Here is an 18573-nt window from a genome sequence, read left to right on the forward strand (position 1 = left end):
AAATATAATTTTATTAAAATTAATTTTAAGCATATTTAATTTTATTAATAAAATAATTAATTTTATTAAATATTATATTTTATGATTTTATAATAATTTTGTTATTTATTTAATCTTAGATTTAATTTAATTAATTTAATTTATTACTAAATTTAATTTTAAGTATAAATTATAAATATTGTGTTAAGTTACAAAATATTAAGTCAAAACGTGAAAAAGGAATTCCGTTAAAATTAATTAAAAAATGTTTAAAGCTGTAAACTGAATAATTTTAAATAAAATTAATTAAAAAATGCTAATTGAGAAAATTGTTGCAACGTGGGTCCCATCTTCTTTCAAACAAAAACCTTTAAATCAAAGTGGGACCCACATCATTTAAATTTAAAAAATAAAAATAAAAGCATTTCCGCTTTTGAGAAGCTCCGATCTGAAGCCTCTCAAAAGCCAACGGATCCATTGACATTTTTCTTGCGTTTCGTGTGGCATTAGCCAACAGCAAAATCATTAACGTTTTCGCTGTGACTAATGCCTCACCGAACAGGCAGTTAGTTACACATCATTTTAATTTGCTTTACACTAACCATTGGGCTTATTGGCTTATGGGTATGGGCTTTCATTTTGATAAAGAATGCATGTTAAAGGCCCATTAAAATCACGCGTCCTTGCCTCCTTGGTCAGTGTCCACAAAACCCAAACTAAAGAGGCCCAGTTCTCTCACTCGTCCTAGGGCAGCATAAATAACCGTATATGTATTGTTTTGGGCTACTAGCCTGCATTTTGTAGTGGTGTGAAGTCAAAACATGATGGAACTGACCGACCAAGTTTTTTTTAAGTCGAGCAGTCACCCAGTCCAACATGTCATTTGCATAATTGAATGGGTATAAATCTTAAGTCGTCAGAATAATTCAAATCACGTTGGGCACATGTAAGAGTGGGTTGAAACCCATGTGGTTAAATTAATAGGACTCTTAACTCCTCTCAGGAAGTGTGTTCTAAAGCTTATGAGACTTAGAAACCCAAAGAAAAGACTCTTAGCTGGTTCGCACTCCCGACCTTTGTGACATACCGAAACAACCATCCGCCTTAAGCTTAGAGATATAATCAACTGAGCTATCTCTTCATGATTTATCCACCGAATTCATTATTAAGGAAGCTTATTATCTAATTAAGGAAATTAAGACTTCGAGGCTCAAAAATCAGATAGCGTTACTCTAGCCGTAGCATGTGAGATTGTGAGAGACATCCATGCAAAGCACTGTTTCTTCGTCTACAATTGTTAATATATATAAGTGGTCTTGCTTCAGGAGCAGTACTGTGCATGCCTGCATGGGAATGAGCCAACGAAAAAAGGCACAAAACGCTAGCTCCATTCAAACCATAATGTAGGAATAAACTCATATATATATATATATATATATATACATACACACACATAGATTTATATAATTTTATCCTTAATATATTTCGCATCTTTATAAAAAAATATATATATATATAATTATATGAGCATTCAAGTAATACAGTTTAATATTTGACATAATGACATAGGGTTGGCATGATATAATAATCCAGAATATTGAAATATTGAAAAGTAAGCATAAAATCGTTCCAACTTATATGCATGCAGCAATACAAAAAGAAATTCTCAACTGAAAACAAATTGCAGACTGTTGCATAAATGGCTTGAGGAAAAACTCATGGATACTCCAACATCTTCTTCTTTTTTCCCTTCACTTTGATTCCTCTCCACCACATGAAAATGAAAATGTAAATGCATCATCCTGGAGGGCAGCATGAACAACATCATTAGTCACCTTACCATTCATGTGAAACAAAATAATTTTTTTTAAGAAAACAACAACAGTGTAAATGGCTTGGCATTTTAAAATGTTGAAGTAATTCAAAGCAGAGAAGCAATGGGAGTTAAGCTGCATAAATTTGTCATCCCTACATACATCTTCGACCATCTAAACTTTCTTTTTTTAACGTATGAAACTCACTCGATCAACTGTCCGCTAAACAATTGGTTGGTAAACTCCGGGTCACATGAGAGTTGAGACTTGAACCGAGACCCGATGCCGAACGATAATGCATGGTGGCATTCACACACGTTAGGCTGAGCAATAACTCATCTCATAAATTATGATAATAAAAACATTCATGGGTCTTGAACTCACTACCTCGATCCCACTTGCATTAAAATTATCGAGGTCAAGTTCATCATCTCTGCGAACCACCTGTTGTTTTCAGGTATCTAAACGCTAATGCATTTGATATATTGTAAGAGCTGGTAAACTACGAAAAGATAAAAATTTACCGGTTATCTAGAATATGTGTTTCACATGGTATCATAACCTTTGATTAAGATCCCTGAGTTCAAGCATACCTCTAGATTAAAGGGAACACAAGTACCAATTATAATATACTTATGGAATGCAGTAGCATGGACTATATATATATATATACACACATTTGTTTTCGATTAAGAAGTATATATATGAACACATTTACACTCCCAAATTGAGTTTGCTCTGCCTACTGAAGGTCGTCGAACTAAGGAAACCTTTTTTACTTTATCTAGAAATCCACCAGAGGAGAGCAACACAAATCAGCAAATCGAACCCTAACGTAACAGATTAATTAAGTACATTTACTCTTGATATGTATGAATCCTGCTAGCTCTACCTAGAATTCTATAACACAACAGATTGTTTCATGCATTAACCACATAGGTATGTTATCTATGCGCGTATATATAACACCTTTAATATACATAAGAGTCTCCTCTAAATGTAGGAAGAATGATTGATTCAAGGAAACCACACATATATTATAAGTATAAACTCTTTTCTCTTTTTTTTTTTTTTGGATGACTGAAGAACCACCCAACCCAGTATGTCATTGGGACAGCTAAGTGAGCATAAATCTCATGCCGCCCACACCATGCTAGTGACATGTAAAATTGGGTTGAAACACATGCAGGCAAAACTGGAGCTCCTAACCCCTAGCTCCTCGGAAGTGCGCCCTGAGCCGCGAGACCATGTACTTTAGCAAAATACTCTCAGTTAGTTCAAACTCCCAACTTTAACGGTATACCGAAGCAAACATCTGCCCTAAACTTAGATATATAACCAAATGAGCCATCTCTGCGTGGTTTATAAATATCAACTCCAACAATCACAAAATATATGTAGATCCTAATAAGCGCTAGGGTTCACCTGATGTAAAGTGTTAATCAAAAGCACTATCAATCAAATGGAATATAACTTGCTGTCCCACAAGATCTTAGACTGGACAACATGAAAATCTAGAAGGGCAAGAAAAAATGAGGAATCAAATTTGAAAACTACCCCTATGCAAAGATCTTCTGTGCTAAAGAAATTAAAGTCAATCAGTGGGGCATTACTTCAAATGGGTTTTGTCACAAATTATCAAAGAAAGAGATTGATTAACATTTCCAATTGTACCTAAATTTAGTGCCTAAGTGGGTATAACGATGCTTGAATTATATGAACTCAATATTCAAGATGATTTTCATGAGTAGCTATGCAAGTTTAGGGTTCTGGGATAGCACAAGATGCTGATTCTTAAATTATTCATGGAGTCAATCAAATCTGTGTCAATATATAATTAATGATTGGATTCCCAAATCACTAGTACGTAATACTGTTTAGTTGCCCTCTTAATACGCATATTAATAAAAAGCACTGATCTATCAAACCCTAAATTAGATCAGGAAGAATTATGTAAACTTCAATTGAAAAAGAAATAGATCATATATATATATATATATATAATTAATGAAGTTTGATTATTGATTACCATATATTAGTGGATCAAGAGAAGTGCATTGCGGAGCTTGCTTCATCACTTCCTTTGCCTTGACTACTAATTGGCTTCTTCTTCTTCTTCTTGTAAGGAATCCCTCTTGCTTTAGCTTGAGAATCTCTCACTTCCCTTAAATAAACCCGAATAGCACCACTCGCGAAAGGATTAGTCTCTGGTGATCCACCATTTTCTTCATAGGCAGCTCTAAGCCTTCCAATAAGTGCATCAAGACTTCCCCAAGCCTGCCTTAAAGGGCAAGTACACGGTGCAGGCGGGTCGGGTTGTCCGTAAAACATACAACCTTGTACATGAACCTTAGTCTTTCCAAACTGATCAAGGTACCTTAGGAAATCCAGCACATGATTGCAATTGCACTGGGAGAGTGCCACTGGAGGCCTCTGGTTCTTCAAGTAATGACCAAAAGTATTCCAATCTCTTCTCTTTTGTGACTCATATCGGCTCGGTGTCGCTGGCTGTTGATGACGATGATGAGCACCTGATTCTTCTGCTATGTCCTTACCTCTATCACTTGATGACATGATGTTCTGTAAAGAATAATTGAAGAGGTTATTGTTTTGCTATATAAGCCAAAACAATTAGGGGTAAAGAGAGATGGTGAAAGGAATAGTAGGTGTGGGTAAATTTTAGAGAGAGTGGAGGATGAGATGATCATGATCATCAAGATCACATCATAGATGAGAGAAGATGTGAAATTTAATGGGGCCATATATATTAGGGTTGCTTTCTTTTCTTCTATCTTTTATTTTTTTTCCTATGGAGTGTCCATTAACAATTAACTATAAGTTTTCCCTCCTCTAAACATACAATAATTGTATGTGCCTTTTTGTCAACGTAAGCCTTTATCATTCATTCATTTCATATAACAATATTTGGCTATAAATATACAATATTTCATAATCCTTAGTCATGCCCACCTATATACACCAAGTCATAGATTAGGTTAATTATCTACTTAGCTTCTTTACATCCTAATTTGTCTTGTAATTAATCTTGACCTAACAAGTCTCCTCTACTTCTTTATCAGCATTAATGACTCTCGATTAGATTCATCTGAATACTAAAATATATTGTTATTGTTGTTTTTTTGGTAACTAATAACTACGTCATACAAGTTTTCCTTTTAAACATTCGATATGGACCTAAACTCGGACAATCAGAATAACAAAAGATCAAATCAACGTTTGATTTAAAACGATAAACACTCTAGGGCGTTGGCTACAAACGTAATATGATGAAAAACACAAAAAAAAAAATAAAATTACAACAATGCCCTTAAAACAGAAAATGACTAGTTTGAGACCTGAAACAATGGAATTTCTCTAAAAGATGATGGGGCTAGGGGCCGACGATGCTTAGTTCGATTCAGAACATAGTTTCACTTCAGCCAATCAAATTTCATCGAATCCGAACAACGTTGCACAGAATCTAGCCCAACAAAATGATTTTTACTAGCTGATATTTTTGATAATTAACTCCAATTTTCATATTAGTCTTATATCACTTATTGAATTTAGATCGATAGAGAAGTAGATGTGAATGAGATCTACTGTTGAGATTTCATGTTTGCTATAAATATTTATGTATTTGGTTGTCATTGTCAAGATGAGATAACTAGAATATTTATGTATTTGATCTATACACCTCAGTAATTGAGATCACTGATATCTCAATTGCTACAACGAATATCTTTTCCGGAAATAATGTGATAACAAAATCCTAGCTAGAATACAAACCCCATGGCCATGAAACCTGTTCTATAACTCGAAAGGTTCAATGTCAGGTTTTTGGAGGCATGATAAATTAATAACATGCATGCCAAAAATCATTGGCCAGATCTTGCTTCTTCTTTTTTTTCTTTCTTTCTTTCTTTGGTGCATGCACCTATAAATGACATCACATACGTACATATGACGTGCAAATATATACCTCTAACCTGATTGGGAGATATTATTTTCTACCTACCTACATGCCAATGCTCACGATGTGGATAGTCATGCATATCCTCCGATCTCTCTAAAACTATTTAGTGCTCATTTTGGTCAACTCTCCAACATCTTTAAGTGGCATGGCATGTATTTTCATGGTGCTCGATCGATTGTTTTTTCTAATTATGAAACATGACTGAGTGATTCTACTCACATTGATCTCAGTGCCCAGGTGGTTTGGTCAATAGTTTGGGTTCAATGGGAATGAATTAATGAATGGAACCCTCAAATGAAATTTTTAAATAAAAATTGTATATAATATAATTGTGGTTAGGTTGGCATGTGATATGACAAAATCAAACCTAACAAATGTACGTACGTAGTTGGTTATGCACACACCATTACCATTTACCAATTGAATTCTTCTTTCATTTTATTATATATTATCAGGTGCCAATTGAATTCTTATTAGAGCAATTGCAGTAGTGATAATTTGCTGGGCCAACAAAATTTTATATTGAGTCACACTTCTATTACATAAAAAGTCAAGTCAAACACATCTCTCAATACAACCACATCAACAAAACACATCTCCCAATATAACCACATCAACAAAACACAAATTTCTATACATTTTCCTTCCCATCCAACATGGTGACCAATAAATTCTCATGCCCTCCATGTTCTCCCCAATAAAACTACACCAAAACACAATCTTTCAATATAAAACACATCTCTCAATATAGTCAAGTCAGCAAAACACAAAAACCCAATACAACCACATCAACAAAACACAAAACCCCATAAATATTTGTTGGCTCAGATAAAATAACATCATTGCAAGTGCTCTTAGTCGCCACGATTAATTAATTTTGAGAGAGGGACAGGAAACCTGAGGTACACGTCAGATTTGATGCAAGAGTTGACAGGTGACCCATCTCATTGGGTCCCACGATAAAGATATCCCAAGAAGGAAGAGAAGAGAAGAGAAGTGGAGATCCGTCCACATCCCAAAAGACTGTGACCGTCTGATCATCCATTATTTTCAAACCAACACTAGTCTGATTATTGAACGGTCAATTTGTCATGAACAGTTTGATCAAGAGTTTAACAAAACACTTACTGTAGTGTAAACAGAGAGGGCCAACAGTAACTGAAACTTAATGAAGTAATTACACTATCACCACGTTGTAGTTACTTTTAATTAAACACATGTTTAAAGCAACTTAATGGCGGCTCACCTAAGTAATCTTCTCCAGCATATATAGCTGTGTGATTGATGAAATCAAATCCTATACCTTTTTTTTTGGTGATAATTTCTATAGTTTCCAAGGATTCCGTAATTCGTTTAGAATATAAGAGTTTACAATTGTAATTCAATGATTTGAGAGATACGTCACATTATATACATTATTTTTTTCTATTTTTAAAACTTGTATGAGTTCTTCTTCACTATTCGATGTGAATTTTAGATTTTAAGGAATTGTAAAGCTCCTAAATCCACTTATATAAGCGACTTCTTTTTATGCACAAGTTGTGAGAAGAACAATGACTTGGTAAATTAGACACCATTTCATTTCAACAATCACATAAATAAATATATATTAAAGTGGTGCAACCTAAACGTCACAAGTTCAATTCTTAATGGGAAACAAAACAGTCTCTCCACATATTATATAGGGATAAGTTTTGCGTACATCATGCTTGGTTCCAACCCTGTCCACTACGGGAGTCTTTTGGACGAGAATTTTTTTTCCATATGTATATGGGGAAAATTTTCCTCAAAATCACTTGGTTAACCTCTGCATACCGACTTGAAGCTTGACACAACAGAAGGAGAACGTGATTCGAGGATACTTCGACACTCAAGTGAGTAACTTTAGAGAGAAAAATAGGAATCGACAGAGACTCTGAGTGAATAGTCTAGTCGTTGATGTTACACTCTCACCTAATCAAAATCAAAATCAAAATTTCCCCACTCTTTTATTTCAAGTAAAGGTTTTAAGGCATTGATAAATCTCTATAATTTTGACCTTGATATATATATATATATATATAAATGTGTGTGTGTGTGTGTGTGTGTAAACTATCTTTGTTGGACTAATCAAGAGTGATGTCTCTTGACTCGTTTTAAGAAATATAGATGGCAGAGTATGCTTTCTAGTTTGGTGAAAAAATATGACTATTATTAATCAGGATGAACCAGATTCAGTACATGAAAGATTCCACTATGATGATGTATTGTTATCCATCTCTTGTCCTTTTTTAATGTTGTATTTTCCGCCCTTTTCATCCAACTTTCTTACAAATTAATTATGACGGTAGGATGTCAAAAGCTTCCAGTTTTTTGGGAAATTAATGATGTCTTTATATATGCCATTTTGGTTTGGGATATATCTGTGATTACTTGAATTTTTTTTTTAAATTCAGATATCTGTATATAAGTATATCGTTTTATTTTACAGTGACATTTAAATTTCAGACAATATAATATCTATTCTTTTTTCTTTTTTCCTTCTGTCAGAAGCTTCTTTTGCTGCCAGTCCTGCTTTAGTTGCATAGTATAGTCAACAAACCATAATTATATATGATTCTAATTAGTACCCGAGTTACACAGCTAAGAAGAAGATCTCCCTGTATCATCATATTATTATTCTTTCTGCACACTTGATTCATCTGCTCAAATTTCTCTCCCTTTCTCTTTTCTTCTTATTTGCAGAGATCAAATCAAGATTCAAGCACAAGTGATTATCCGTACGTTCCAAAGATAGAACAGAAAAGAAAAGAAAGTAAATAAAATAAAATTAATATAGGGTAATTTGTTGCCTTGATTTGCAAACCATCCTATCATAGGTATCACGGTCGGCAAGATTGGATAATTGATTTTGCTTTTTATATATTAAGTTTATGTACGTAGCTTGTATAATAATTCAAGTAACAACAATTACAAGAAAATTCTTGCTCCTCTTTAAGTCTTTTTGCTTTTTGTAATCTTTTGGAGCTATTAGGACAATGATTGAGAAAATACTTCTCTGTTATTTTCCTATGATGTTTTCGAGTTTTTCACTTTGATGCTTTTATCATGCAAGTTTACTATTTACTTTTCCAGTGTATTAATGCTTTCATGCTCTTTTTAATTTTAGAGAATTTGAGAATCTTTAATTTGCTGGCTCTAATGTGGAAAAAGTTTTAGCCAGTAATCTTCCTAATTTTCTAGTTTGTGAACTTTTACATATATATATATATATATATATATATATATATATATATATATATATATATATATATATATATATATATATTGATTATTGCATTCAAAAGACAACAATGATTGAGAAAAATACTTGTTTGACATATAATGGCTATATTAAATGTCTAAAAATACTTTACTTGACTAGTTAATTTTTCATTATAGTTACTTATTCTCATGTTAGGTCATTATCGTTGTGGGGTAGTTGAAAAATCAAATTACAGTCTTTTACAAAATATTTATCTTCATAGTGCGGTTTCTAATCATGTATCAGTCTCTGCGAATCTCAACTTTATGTGATATTTGTCGCATATCTAATTTGCGTACCTAGTACGCTAAACCTAGACCTAATTAGTGGAAATGAGGTCCAACTTTGGGTGACAATTGAGATTGTTGGTGAAAGGAATCTAATCATATTAACATCCAAATACATTGAAATTCAAAAGCTAAAACTTGAATCGCAATTTTTTAATTAGTTTTTCTTCTTTTCCCCTTTCAAAAGCAAAATGCAATATTCATCATCGGTAATATAAATCGAGCAAGTTACTTTAAAATCATTCAAAACCTTAATTACTAGCATTTTCTGATTTTCAGGATATTAAAAGCAAGTAGAACCTAATTAGGTTCTTGATACTAATGGTTAATTAGGAACTAATGAAAATTAAAACAGAAAATAAAACATATAATAGAGGATTAATTTATAATAAAAAAGAAGAAGAAGATTAAGGGGAAAGTATATAGAATTCTTCTATGAAAATGATACCAACCTTTTCATCAACCTTAAACATCCCTATTGGCAATAATATGATAATATTTCATTGCCTTTTTTCTTTCTCTGCTATTGTTTTCCTGCAATAACTTTTGCCAGGATAAAAATAAAAAAGAAGAAGTAGAATATATATTTACATTATTAGCAAGGTCCCTCTAGCTTGGATGAATGGCAACACATAAATTTTGATTTTGATGTGTGTATTGTCATGATCCTCCGATTAAGGGAGGGAGGGACAATTACAAATGGAAATGGGGTCGAGTGCTTCGATCCCATTTGTTTTGACAGAAATAGGGCTGTTGGTGGGTGTCCTTGATGAGAATATATATATTAGAGTAATTAGGTGTAGGACATCTGCCCTGACCCACAAATCTTTCTTTTTGTTGATAGTGAAAGAAGAGTCTCAACCTACTCCTCTACCTCACAAAACATAAGGGGCCATCTTAATTTCTTTAGAATGATTGGACTACAAAAAATGGGCTTATATATTGTTGAGTCTCTTGGTGAGCATTAATGTAATGAAATTGTAAAGTTCTACTATGCAAGTATTGTTGGAAATTTGAGCCAGATTCTCCTTAATAGAAATATCACACCACATTAGAGAAATTGATCGAAATTGCGAACGCAAGTTTTCACTCACCAACTAGGTTTTGGCCGTCTCTCTAACTCATGTTTAGAGAAAACAAAACAATAAGAACTTAGTTACAACCCTAAAAGACACTTCTATTTAATTATATTAAAAATTTACAGTCCCATCAACCATTTGGACGTACACCCACTTAACCCGTTTGGACAACAAGTCTTTCAGACGTGGTTTCCAGCATACCCGTCTAGACTCCCCTATCATCCATCCGAACGGATCTTCATCCTTTCTCGATTCAGACATCTAATAAAGCCATTCTACTACTTCACGCACCTGAGGTGTCTGAACGGCTATAAATACCTATTTGGATAGCGACTCTAGAAACAACATTCCAGGAACAGAACTTGCCTCCACACACAATCCGAATCGGCTCCAAATCTATTGATCAAACCTAACAAGTATGAATCTCTTATTGTTTGTCGTTTTTTCTTCACAAACACATAAAAACAAAAAGAAGGAAGGATAAGATCGAGAAGAAAATTTGTAAGAAAATGTGACTATTGCTTTGAAGCCCATTTTACGGGCCCCAAATCCACTACAATAATCTATATTCGAGCCCATCAGCTGGTCAGCCCGGATACCACTTTGGTTCTAAGTCAAAAAGCCCATGATTCTTTAGTCATTTGTCATCACCTTGATCATTGTCGTGTAGCCCAGTCATTCTTTTTAATGATTTTTTTTTTCCTTCTTTCTAAAAGCATACTCTTGTTTTCCATGTCACAAGTAGTATCATTTTGTCAAGATTGAAATCCCACATCGGACAAAGTGATTTATAAGTAAAATCCAACTCTTCTCATACTCAGGATGTGTATATAACCATATATAAAATCTTATGGTAAATCAAAGTATTCGCATAGATGTGAAATCCAAAGATGACAATATCTCTTGGGGGTTTAGTGCGTCTTTTAAGCCACTCTAACCCCCTTGCAAACACGTTCTCATGAGTGTAAGTAACTTTGCTAACGGCCCATAAAGATAAAAATCTTCGGGTCCATGGTCCAGAGTGCACAATATCTTCAATATATTTACGTTGAGAATAATTCAACACCTTTAATTAACATTTTGTGGAATTAATATTTCAAATCTACTAAAGATTCAACAACTAATAAACTCCAAATCTCTAATCTTTACTTCATACACCAGAACACTGAACTTAAATGACAAATTAAGCACCAAATCTCAATGTCCAAAAATGGCCTACAAGACAAAGTACTTACAAGATCTCACTCCAATGCTCATGTTGACATGCATGGTCAGACCCAAAGTACTGAGCCCTAATGTGGCCTTACTGTTGCAATTTGAGTAGTGCACGTACTAATTCCCAATTCTTCATCTCCATACCTTTTTCGATGACGACGACGACGAAGACAGGGAGAGAACTGTGCTAATCTCGTCCGAGGTTTCATGATGATGAGTCATGTTGCTTCCATTATCACATAAACTCAGCTGTAAATTTGGCAATCCATTCTTCTCTCTCAACCTGTCTTTTACATTCAAACTTGCTTCATCTGCGCATTCAGCTTGTCCATGCCACCTATTCATCACCTGAAAAATTGAACTTCACTTTGTTACATATATAACCACTCATATCAAAACGATAAAATACCTTTTCATTTAAAGTGAATGGATCATATATACGCTATATATATAAGTAAATATCTATGTTTCAATCAAAAAAAAAAAATTCCTATTGGGCTGGGTCCTCACGACCAGGGTTCCGAGAGCTCTGCAGTTCCTCTTAGTTTGGAATTCCAATCTGATGACTTATACAGCCATGTTTGATGGGTTTAGATTTTTAAGCTAGTATTGAAAATTAATGCAACCATTCTATCAAACGGAGCCTACATCACTTGTCATATTATTTTGCATGTTAGATGCAAATTTGAGAGTTGGTCGAATTGTAGAGATCCTCTATATATTCCAAATTAAACAACGTCATTAGTCGGCCTAGTTTGTGTGTAAGGTCCATCAAAGTTGCCCGCCATGCAAATGCACCATAGATAGAAGTGGATTACCTGGAGATCATGAGGTTGAGAGATGAAGATGGGAGTAGTCCATGAAGAAGCCTGTGGAACGACATTCAGAGAATCATTTCTTCTGTTGACCAATTCACGTGGGGGCCACTTCTTCTCTTCAATAAATCGACCAGCTCTAATTGGTCCACTAATTGCTTCAACAAAGTGTGAATTAGTACCAGCTACCCTCTTCCGAATGTCAAAATCTTTGGCCCAAACTGGAGTATTTGGTCTTCCCAAACGACCATTATTCAAACCCCATGAATTACATCTGAACAAAGAAATAGAACAATAGAGAGAGAGAGAGTGTGTGTCAGTACCAAATATGGTTGCTTTAGAGAGAGAGAGAGAAAGAGAGTGAAGTTCTAGTAACCTTAATGAGCTTGTTCTGGGATGATATATAGGTTTGGCTTGTGGAAATTGTAAGTAGTGATGACTAATTGTATTGTCCATTGATCCTCCAAAGTAATTCCCATGAAGGTTGAATCCTTTGTACTGCATTGCCCTATTTGTTTGACAAATCACTGCCCAAGAATTAAAGAGAGACAATAAAGGAAAATATCAGATATATTATATGAATAGAGAGCCAAGCATAAAAACACTTACACACACCCTCATACAGTGAAATATATATATACACATACAGAGACTGATGGGGTGGTAAAAATGTTGAATCAATGTAGAGATTTAGAAATATTACCTTTGCCATATTCATCAAGCTTCTTACTTCGATACATCTAAAGTAGAATATTAACTCATGATTAGTAAAGAAAGGAAAAACAGTGAAACAGAACAATAGTGTATATATATATATACACACACACACACATATATACATATAGTATTTAGTTATTACCTGTAAGTGACTCTTTACATGAGCAATGCTAAGCCCTTTCACATTCATCAACTGAAGAACCAATTTGGGAGTTGCTCCTATACTCCCTCAAATTTAACAAAACAAATTCAATGTGAGAATACATGCATTAATTAATTATATTTCTATATATATGTTTTTTTAAAGACGAGAGCAATAAATATGCAAATAAAGTAACTTTAGTCTGATACCAGTGTTTTTTGTCCCAGTTATCCCAAATGCTGAAATGGATACACACGATTTCATATGAATCATATGAGACATGCGGGGCTCACGATTTCACATGGATCATGTGCGTTCATATTAACATTTGGTATAGCTGGGACAAAAACATTGGAATCCTTAATATTTTCGAAATCAAAAACATACTCTCTTGTCCTCCGAGCCTTTCAATGACATGCACAAAAGCTAGGTGAAGATCAGGAGTCCAACGAAGCCTAGGAAATTTTGACCTAACATATTGTCTCACCACGATCGTTGTTCTCTCTTTATTATTTGCGTTGTTGTTGTTGCTAGTTGAATTGCCTTCAGAAGATGGATGGTCTCTTTCAAAGACCTCATTGGAGTTGCTATCATTGATCTCTGTTGTCTCCTCATCGTCAATGGCTTCTTCATTCAAATCAAAAGAAGTACACTTTTGTAGTGAGGAGGGTAATGAACAAGTCTTGGCTTGAATTTGATCATCACTTCCACAACTACTAATGTTATCTTCATCATACATTTCTATTATCTCTGCAGCCATATCTACCATTATTAGAGATGACTCATGAGCATCAAGAGTTGATGAAGGAACATAACAAGACAAGAGGTAAGGAGATTAATAAAAAATTTCATATTGTGATCAGGAAACAAATATATATGAGTAAGATTAATAATATGATATTTACAATTATGTTAAAAGCTTGATCTTGTTATTTTAGAGACAAACCTAGCTAACAGGAAATTTAAAACATTTAAATAGTATGGCTTACATGAAAAATCTCTAAGTTTTTCATTCTAAATCATACTGATTCCAAGGTTTACCAGCAAAATTGATAGAAATTCAAAGAGAATATTGTGTATATAAAGTGAAAGCACAAGAAGCTTACAATAGCTATTGCTTTCCGATCATCCTAACTAAAGAATCTTAGACATCAAAACTATAAAATAGCATAGCTTCTTGATCTTGAAAAAACATAAGGGTTTTCATAGAAGATAACACACACACACACATATAATATATATATATTTAATTTACTTCTTCCCTATAAGATTTTGATCTCTTAATGAAATCACGCATATATATCCTTGTAACTTAACAAAAACTCTGTATTCCATTCAAATTACATCTGTATATACCTTAATGATCTGCATATGTACCAATTAAAATAATAAGAAAAAACCATAAGAAATTAACTACCTGAGCTTATATAATCGAAACTCACCAATATCATAAAAGCTGGATCGATCTCTTCAACAATACATCGATCAAACAAGGATCCACAGGAGTCTCACTTTCACCATATCAATCAACTACATGTACACCCACACACACATAGATGAGAGAGAGAGAGAGAGAGAGAGCGCTTTCCATCTTATGAGTGAAGTTTGGATAATTGAGGGTTTCTTCATGGCATAAGTCAAATATTCTTAGACCGAAATGTTTAACAATATCTATCTACTGATGACAATATATATATGTATGTATATATAGAATACAGAATAATTGTGTATATATTAGGAGACTATGGTCGGAAGGCAGCAAGTTGATGTGTCTTTAATTACACACTAACAAATGTATGACCACTCTCTTGGACTGCTGAAAATCATGTGACTTTCTTGAGCCTTTTCTCGTTTAGATGTTCTTTGACAGCTTGTCTATACTATATTATATATATATATATAGCTATCTTTGCCTAACCATCCGTGAAAATCTTTATAGTTAGTTGACCTCTGCCTGACATAACCAAATTCTAAACTTTCATATTTGTTATTATTCTAGGGTTACAAAAAATTCAATATTTATCACATATAAATGATTAACATGTTGAAATATATATATGTATAGTTTGCAAGGGTGGACCATTTGCATATTCTCGATCCATTGAAATTGAGGCCAGTTATACAGATAATATCATATAATACTTCATGTCCTCCTGTTCTGATTAATCGCTGTTCCCTATGGATTTCTGTTTAATTTTAATATCTTTTTTTTTTTGGTCTTGATTTGTAGATCGATCATGGCCTCATGGGTCATGGGTCATCTTTTTAAGCTAGAACTAAAATGGTAGACAAATTAAGTAGGAGTAACAAATAATGAGAAATTAATTTCTTCCTTGCCAAAGGTCATCTAGGGGTTTTTAGGTATAATTAATATAGACCAAAAAGGCCTTTATAATCAACGAATTAGGTACGAATCCACGAAGAAAAAAAACTATGAATCCAAAATAGAACTAATTGGGAAATAGATATAAAAGCTTTAATTTACCATTTCCATTCAGAGGAGAATTTTTCTATAATCTTCTGATAATTAATGATTCCCCAAGTTTGTGCTAGCTTATGAAAGTTATATTAAATTCACTTGATAAAACATATATTTAAATGACCTTGTTTTTAGGTGAACCACGACCCACCATATATAGCAAAACAAAGAATAATAGCAATAAAAATTAAGGAAAATAATTCCTACATTTTTGTCAAAAAAAGGAAAATGGTATTAATTAATAATTTTGAATTGATTATATTTTACTGATAATCATGTGATTAAGCTCTTGTATCACCAGTATAATCACAGGGACGACATCACAAACAATTACGGAGGTAAACTAATTATAAAAATTAAATAATTATCATATTGATTTAGTTAATTAATTAGCTCCTATTAATTGGATCATCTATATATATATATATATTCTCACTTGTTGGATTAGCCCCTAATGTCCAAGAATTTACTTTCCAAAACATCATTGAAATTGATCTAAATCTGTCCTGAGTCCTGACATAAAGGGAACGAGATGAATTAATTTATTGAACTTTAATTTGTTTGGGAAGAGAAGAGGGAATCATATTCAATCAAGGATTAGGTTTAGGTAGAAGACACAGAAATGTTGACTAGAAATGTGTGACATATGGTGTTGTGTGCTTCAACACATAAATGAAGACAAATATTCGAAGAATTAATTAATGTAAGGAGTTTTAATGGGATTGGGGAAGTGTGTTTGTGTAAGCCGGAGAGTAAGGGGAATTGGGTCTTGTGTTTGTCTAACAAAATAAGGTATTCTATTGACCCTACTGCCAATACGTCTCTCTCTCTCTCTCTCTCTCAGTTCATATGTTTCGTCTTCCTTTGTGCATGGGAGTTGACATTTGCTGTTTTTATAAAGGGAAATTATGGGAAAACACAATATGGTAGTTATATATTCAAGGAGGATAAAGTGGAGAAAACATTAGAAAAAAGTATATTTGTATTGTGTTGACAAAAATATCCATAAAGATATCTTTAAAATCCATCTTAGAGTCACACGTGTGATGTGATTCTTCTTCCTCCTCCTTTTTTTCTCTCTCTTCTTCTCTCTTCTTCTTCTTCCTTCACGTCGATCACCGGAAATTGGTCGTCCGGTCATCGTTTTCGACAAACGAACTACCGAAATAAAGCTCCAGATCAGCTCAGTCAAAGCCCAATCATCATTGGCCATCGATTATCACTTGATTCGCCAAAAAAGCTTCTTGAAATCACGGCCACCATTTGAAAAAAAGCTAGATCCGGCCAATACGGCCAACTCCGACGACCATCAACACCACCAATCAACTCCACGGATCAAGGCGCATCACCTTTGAGGTTTTATTGTTTTTTCGAACTCTTTTTTTTTTCTTCTGAAATTGGATCTGAATCTACAGATAATATATCTGTTTTGGATCTGTTCTTATATGTTATCTGTTTTGGAACTTCAAACAGATAACATTTCATTAAAGACATATAACATTTCATTAAAGACAGATAACATTTTAACAAAACATATAACATTTAGCAAGACATATAACATTATGACAGATATTAAATTAATCGAAACAGATAACATATCACCTGTAATCTACAACCGGAATCATAACCAAAAAAAACACGAAAAATCACCATAGAAACTGTCGAAAATAATGATGTGATGGAAGATCGAAGGAAAACTACAAGTCCCGTGGTGAGTATGATCATATCTAGAAATTCAAACATCGAGAATATCCAAAATCAACATGATCGCAAGGTGAATCATTATAGAAATTCAAAATTGATGCAAGATTCATATTAGAAAATCAATTTCACGAAGAAACTTGGAAAGAAAAATATTCCCTGCAGCTGTAATCGTGAAAGAGGAGCTTTCGTAAGTGAGAGAGGAATTTCTGTAAACTTTATGATTAATTTTTAAAATTTAAATAATTAAACTGAGGTTATTTTAGTCATTTAAAAAAATTAGGATAAGAGTTTGTCCTTTTTGAAATATTAGTTTAAAGTACATAGACTTTATGAAATAAAACTTTTAAGAATGTCCCTACTGGAACAAAACTCTCCCATGAAGGACTTATATTTAACTTTCCCTTTTTATAATTGCATGAACCAACACGAGAATCTCCTCTCTCCCACTTTTATATGTGGCAATACAAATCGCCGAATGTATACCGAAATTATCTCTCCAATAAGTTGTTGAGACGTGTTACCCTATTGATCAAAGCTGAAGTCACCGAACAATATAACCAAGCTGAAAATATCTCGACCAACTGAGATATCACGTCGGCAAAACTTCTCAAGACGGCCAAATAGTCATCACCTGGTAACCAGATGATCCACCAAAACACCTCAGGGTACCAAGGAGTATTCACCGCCAAACAAGGAAGAGATCAAATGGAGATTCACTCCGGAAAATCTCGCCCAAAACCATGGGAAATCGGTTATGCCTAACTCATTTAAAAGGGGGCCTATCCACGTAAACCTCTTTCAATTCCACTTTTTACTATTAGCCAAAGAAAGAGCTAATATCACTATTTTCTACCGACCTGACTTGAGTGTCGAAGCGTCCCCTGGAGGCACATCATCTGACCCCAAAAGCTCACCTTTTTTTTTCCTGTGTAGAGTCATAACGCACATCTCCTAATCTCTAACTCGACCCATGATACGTCAACAAAATCAAGCAACCCATCTATGTCGGCGAGGAACGGGTCCGAATTTAGATGTCATCAATATATAATAAAAATTACAAATTTGAAGAAGAGTATAAATGAA

General features: G+C 33.7%; 2 protein-coding genes across 2 annotated transcripts; both read right to left on the reverse strand.

The window, feature by feature from the left end:
• Positions 1-1556: 1556 nt before the first annotated feature.
• On the reverse strand, positions 1557-4438 carry LOC120003688 (protein LIGHT-DEPENDENT SHORT HYPOCOTYLS 10-like). Its single transcript, XM_038852712.1, has 2 exons — positions 3823-4438; positions 1557-1781 (listed from the first exon to the last, which is right to left on the reverse strand). The coding sequence occupies exon 1, from the start codon at positions 4365-4367 to the stop codon at positions 3837-3839; it is 531 nt and encodes a 176-aa protein (XP_038708640.1). The 5' UTR covers positions 4368-4438; the 3' UTR covers positions 1557-1781; positions 3823-3836.
• A 7068-nt stretch (positions 4439-11506) lies between these two features.
• LOC120003689 lies at positions 11507-14837 on the reverse strand. Its single transcript, XM_038852713.1, has 7 exons — positions 14750-14837; positions 13695-14057; positions 13308-13384; positions 13152-13188; positions 12825-12975; positions 12452-12722; positions 11507-11981 (listed from the first exon to the last, which is right to left on the reverse strand). The coding sequence occupies exons 2-7, from the start codon at positions 14044-14046 to the stop codon at positions 11766-11768; spliced, it is 1104 nt and encodes a 367-aa protein (XP_038708641.1). The 5' UTR covers positions 14047-14057; positions 14750-14837; the 3' UTR covers positions 11507-11765.
• Positions 14838-18573: the final 3736 nt, after the last annotated feature.

This window comes from Tripterygium wilfordii, chromosome 8, assembly GCF_013401445.1.
Source record: "Tripterygium wilfordii isolate XIE 37 chromosome 8, ASM1340144v1, whole genome shotgun sequence".
In the NCBI taxonomy this organism is placed as follows: Eukaryota; Viridiplantae; Streptophyta; class Magnoliopsida; order Celastrales; family Celastraceae; genus Tripterygium; species Tripterygium wilfordii.

What these genes read in the sequence shown, in the direction of transcription:
- LOC120003688 (XM_038852712.1), bottom strand. Translation starts at nt 4,367, where the DNA reads ATGTCATCAAGTGATAGAGGTAAGGACATAGCAGAAGAATCAGGTGCT.
- LOC120003689 (XM_038852713.1), bottom strand. Translation starts at nt 14,046, where the DNA reads ATGTATGATGAAGATAACATTAGTAGTTGTGGAAGTGATGATCAAATT. An exon ending in AAGGCTCGGAGGACAAGAGA is followed by an intron (nt 13,385 to 13,694) that starts GTATGTTTTTGA and finishes GAGGGAGTATAG; the next exon opens with GAGCAACTCCCAAATTGGTT. An exon ending in CCCAGAACAAGCTCATTAAG is followed by an intron (nt 12,723 to 12,824) that starts GTTACTAGAACT and finishes TTCTTTGTTCAG; the next exon opens with ATGTAATTCATGGGGTTTGA.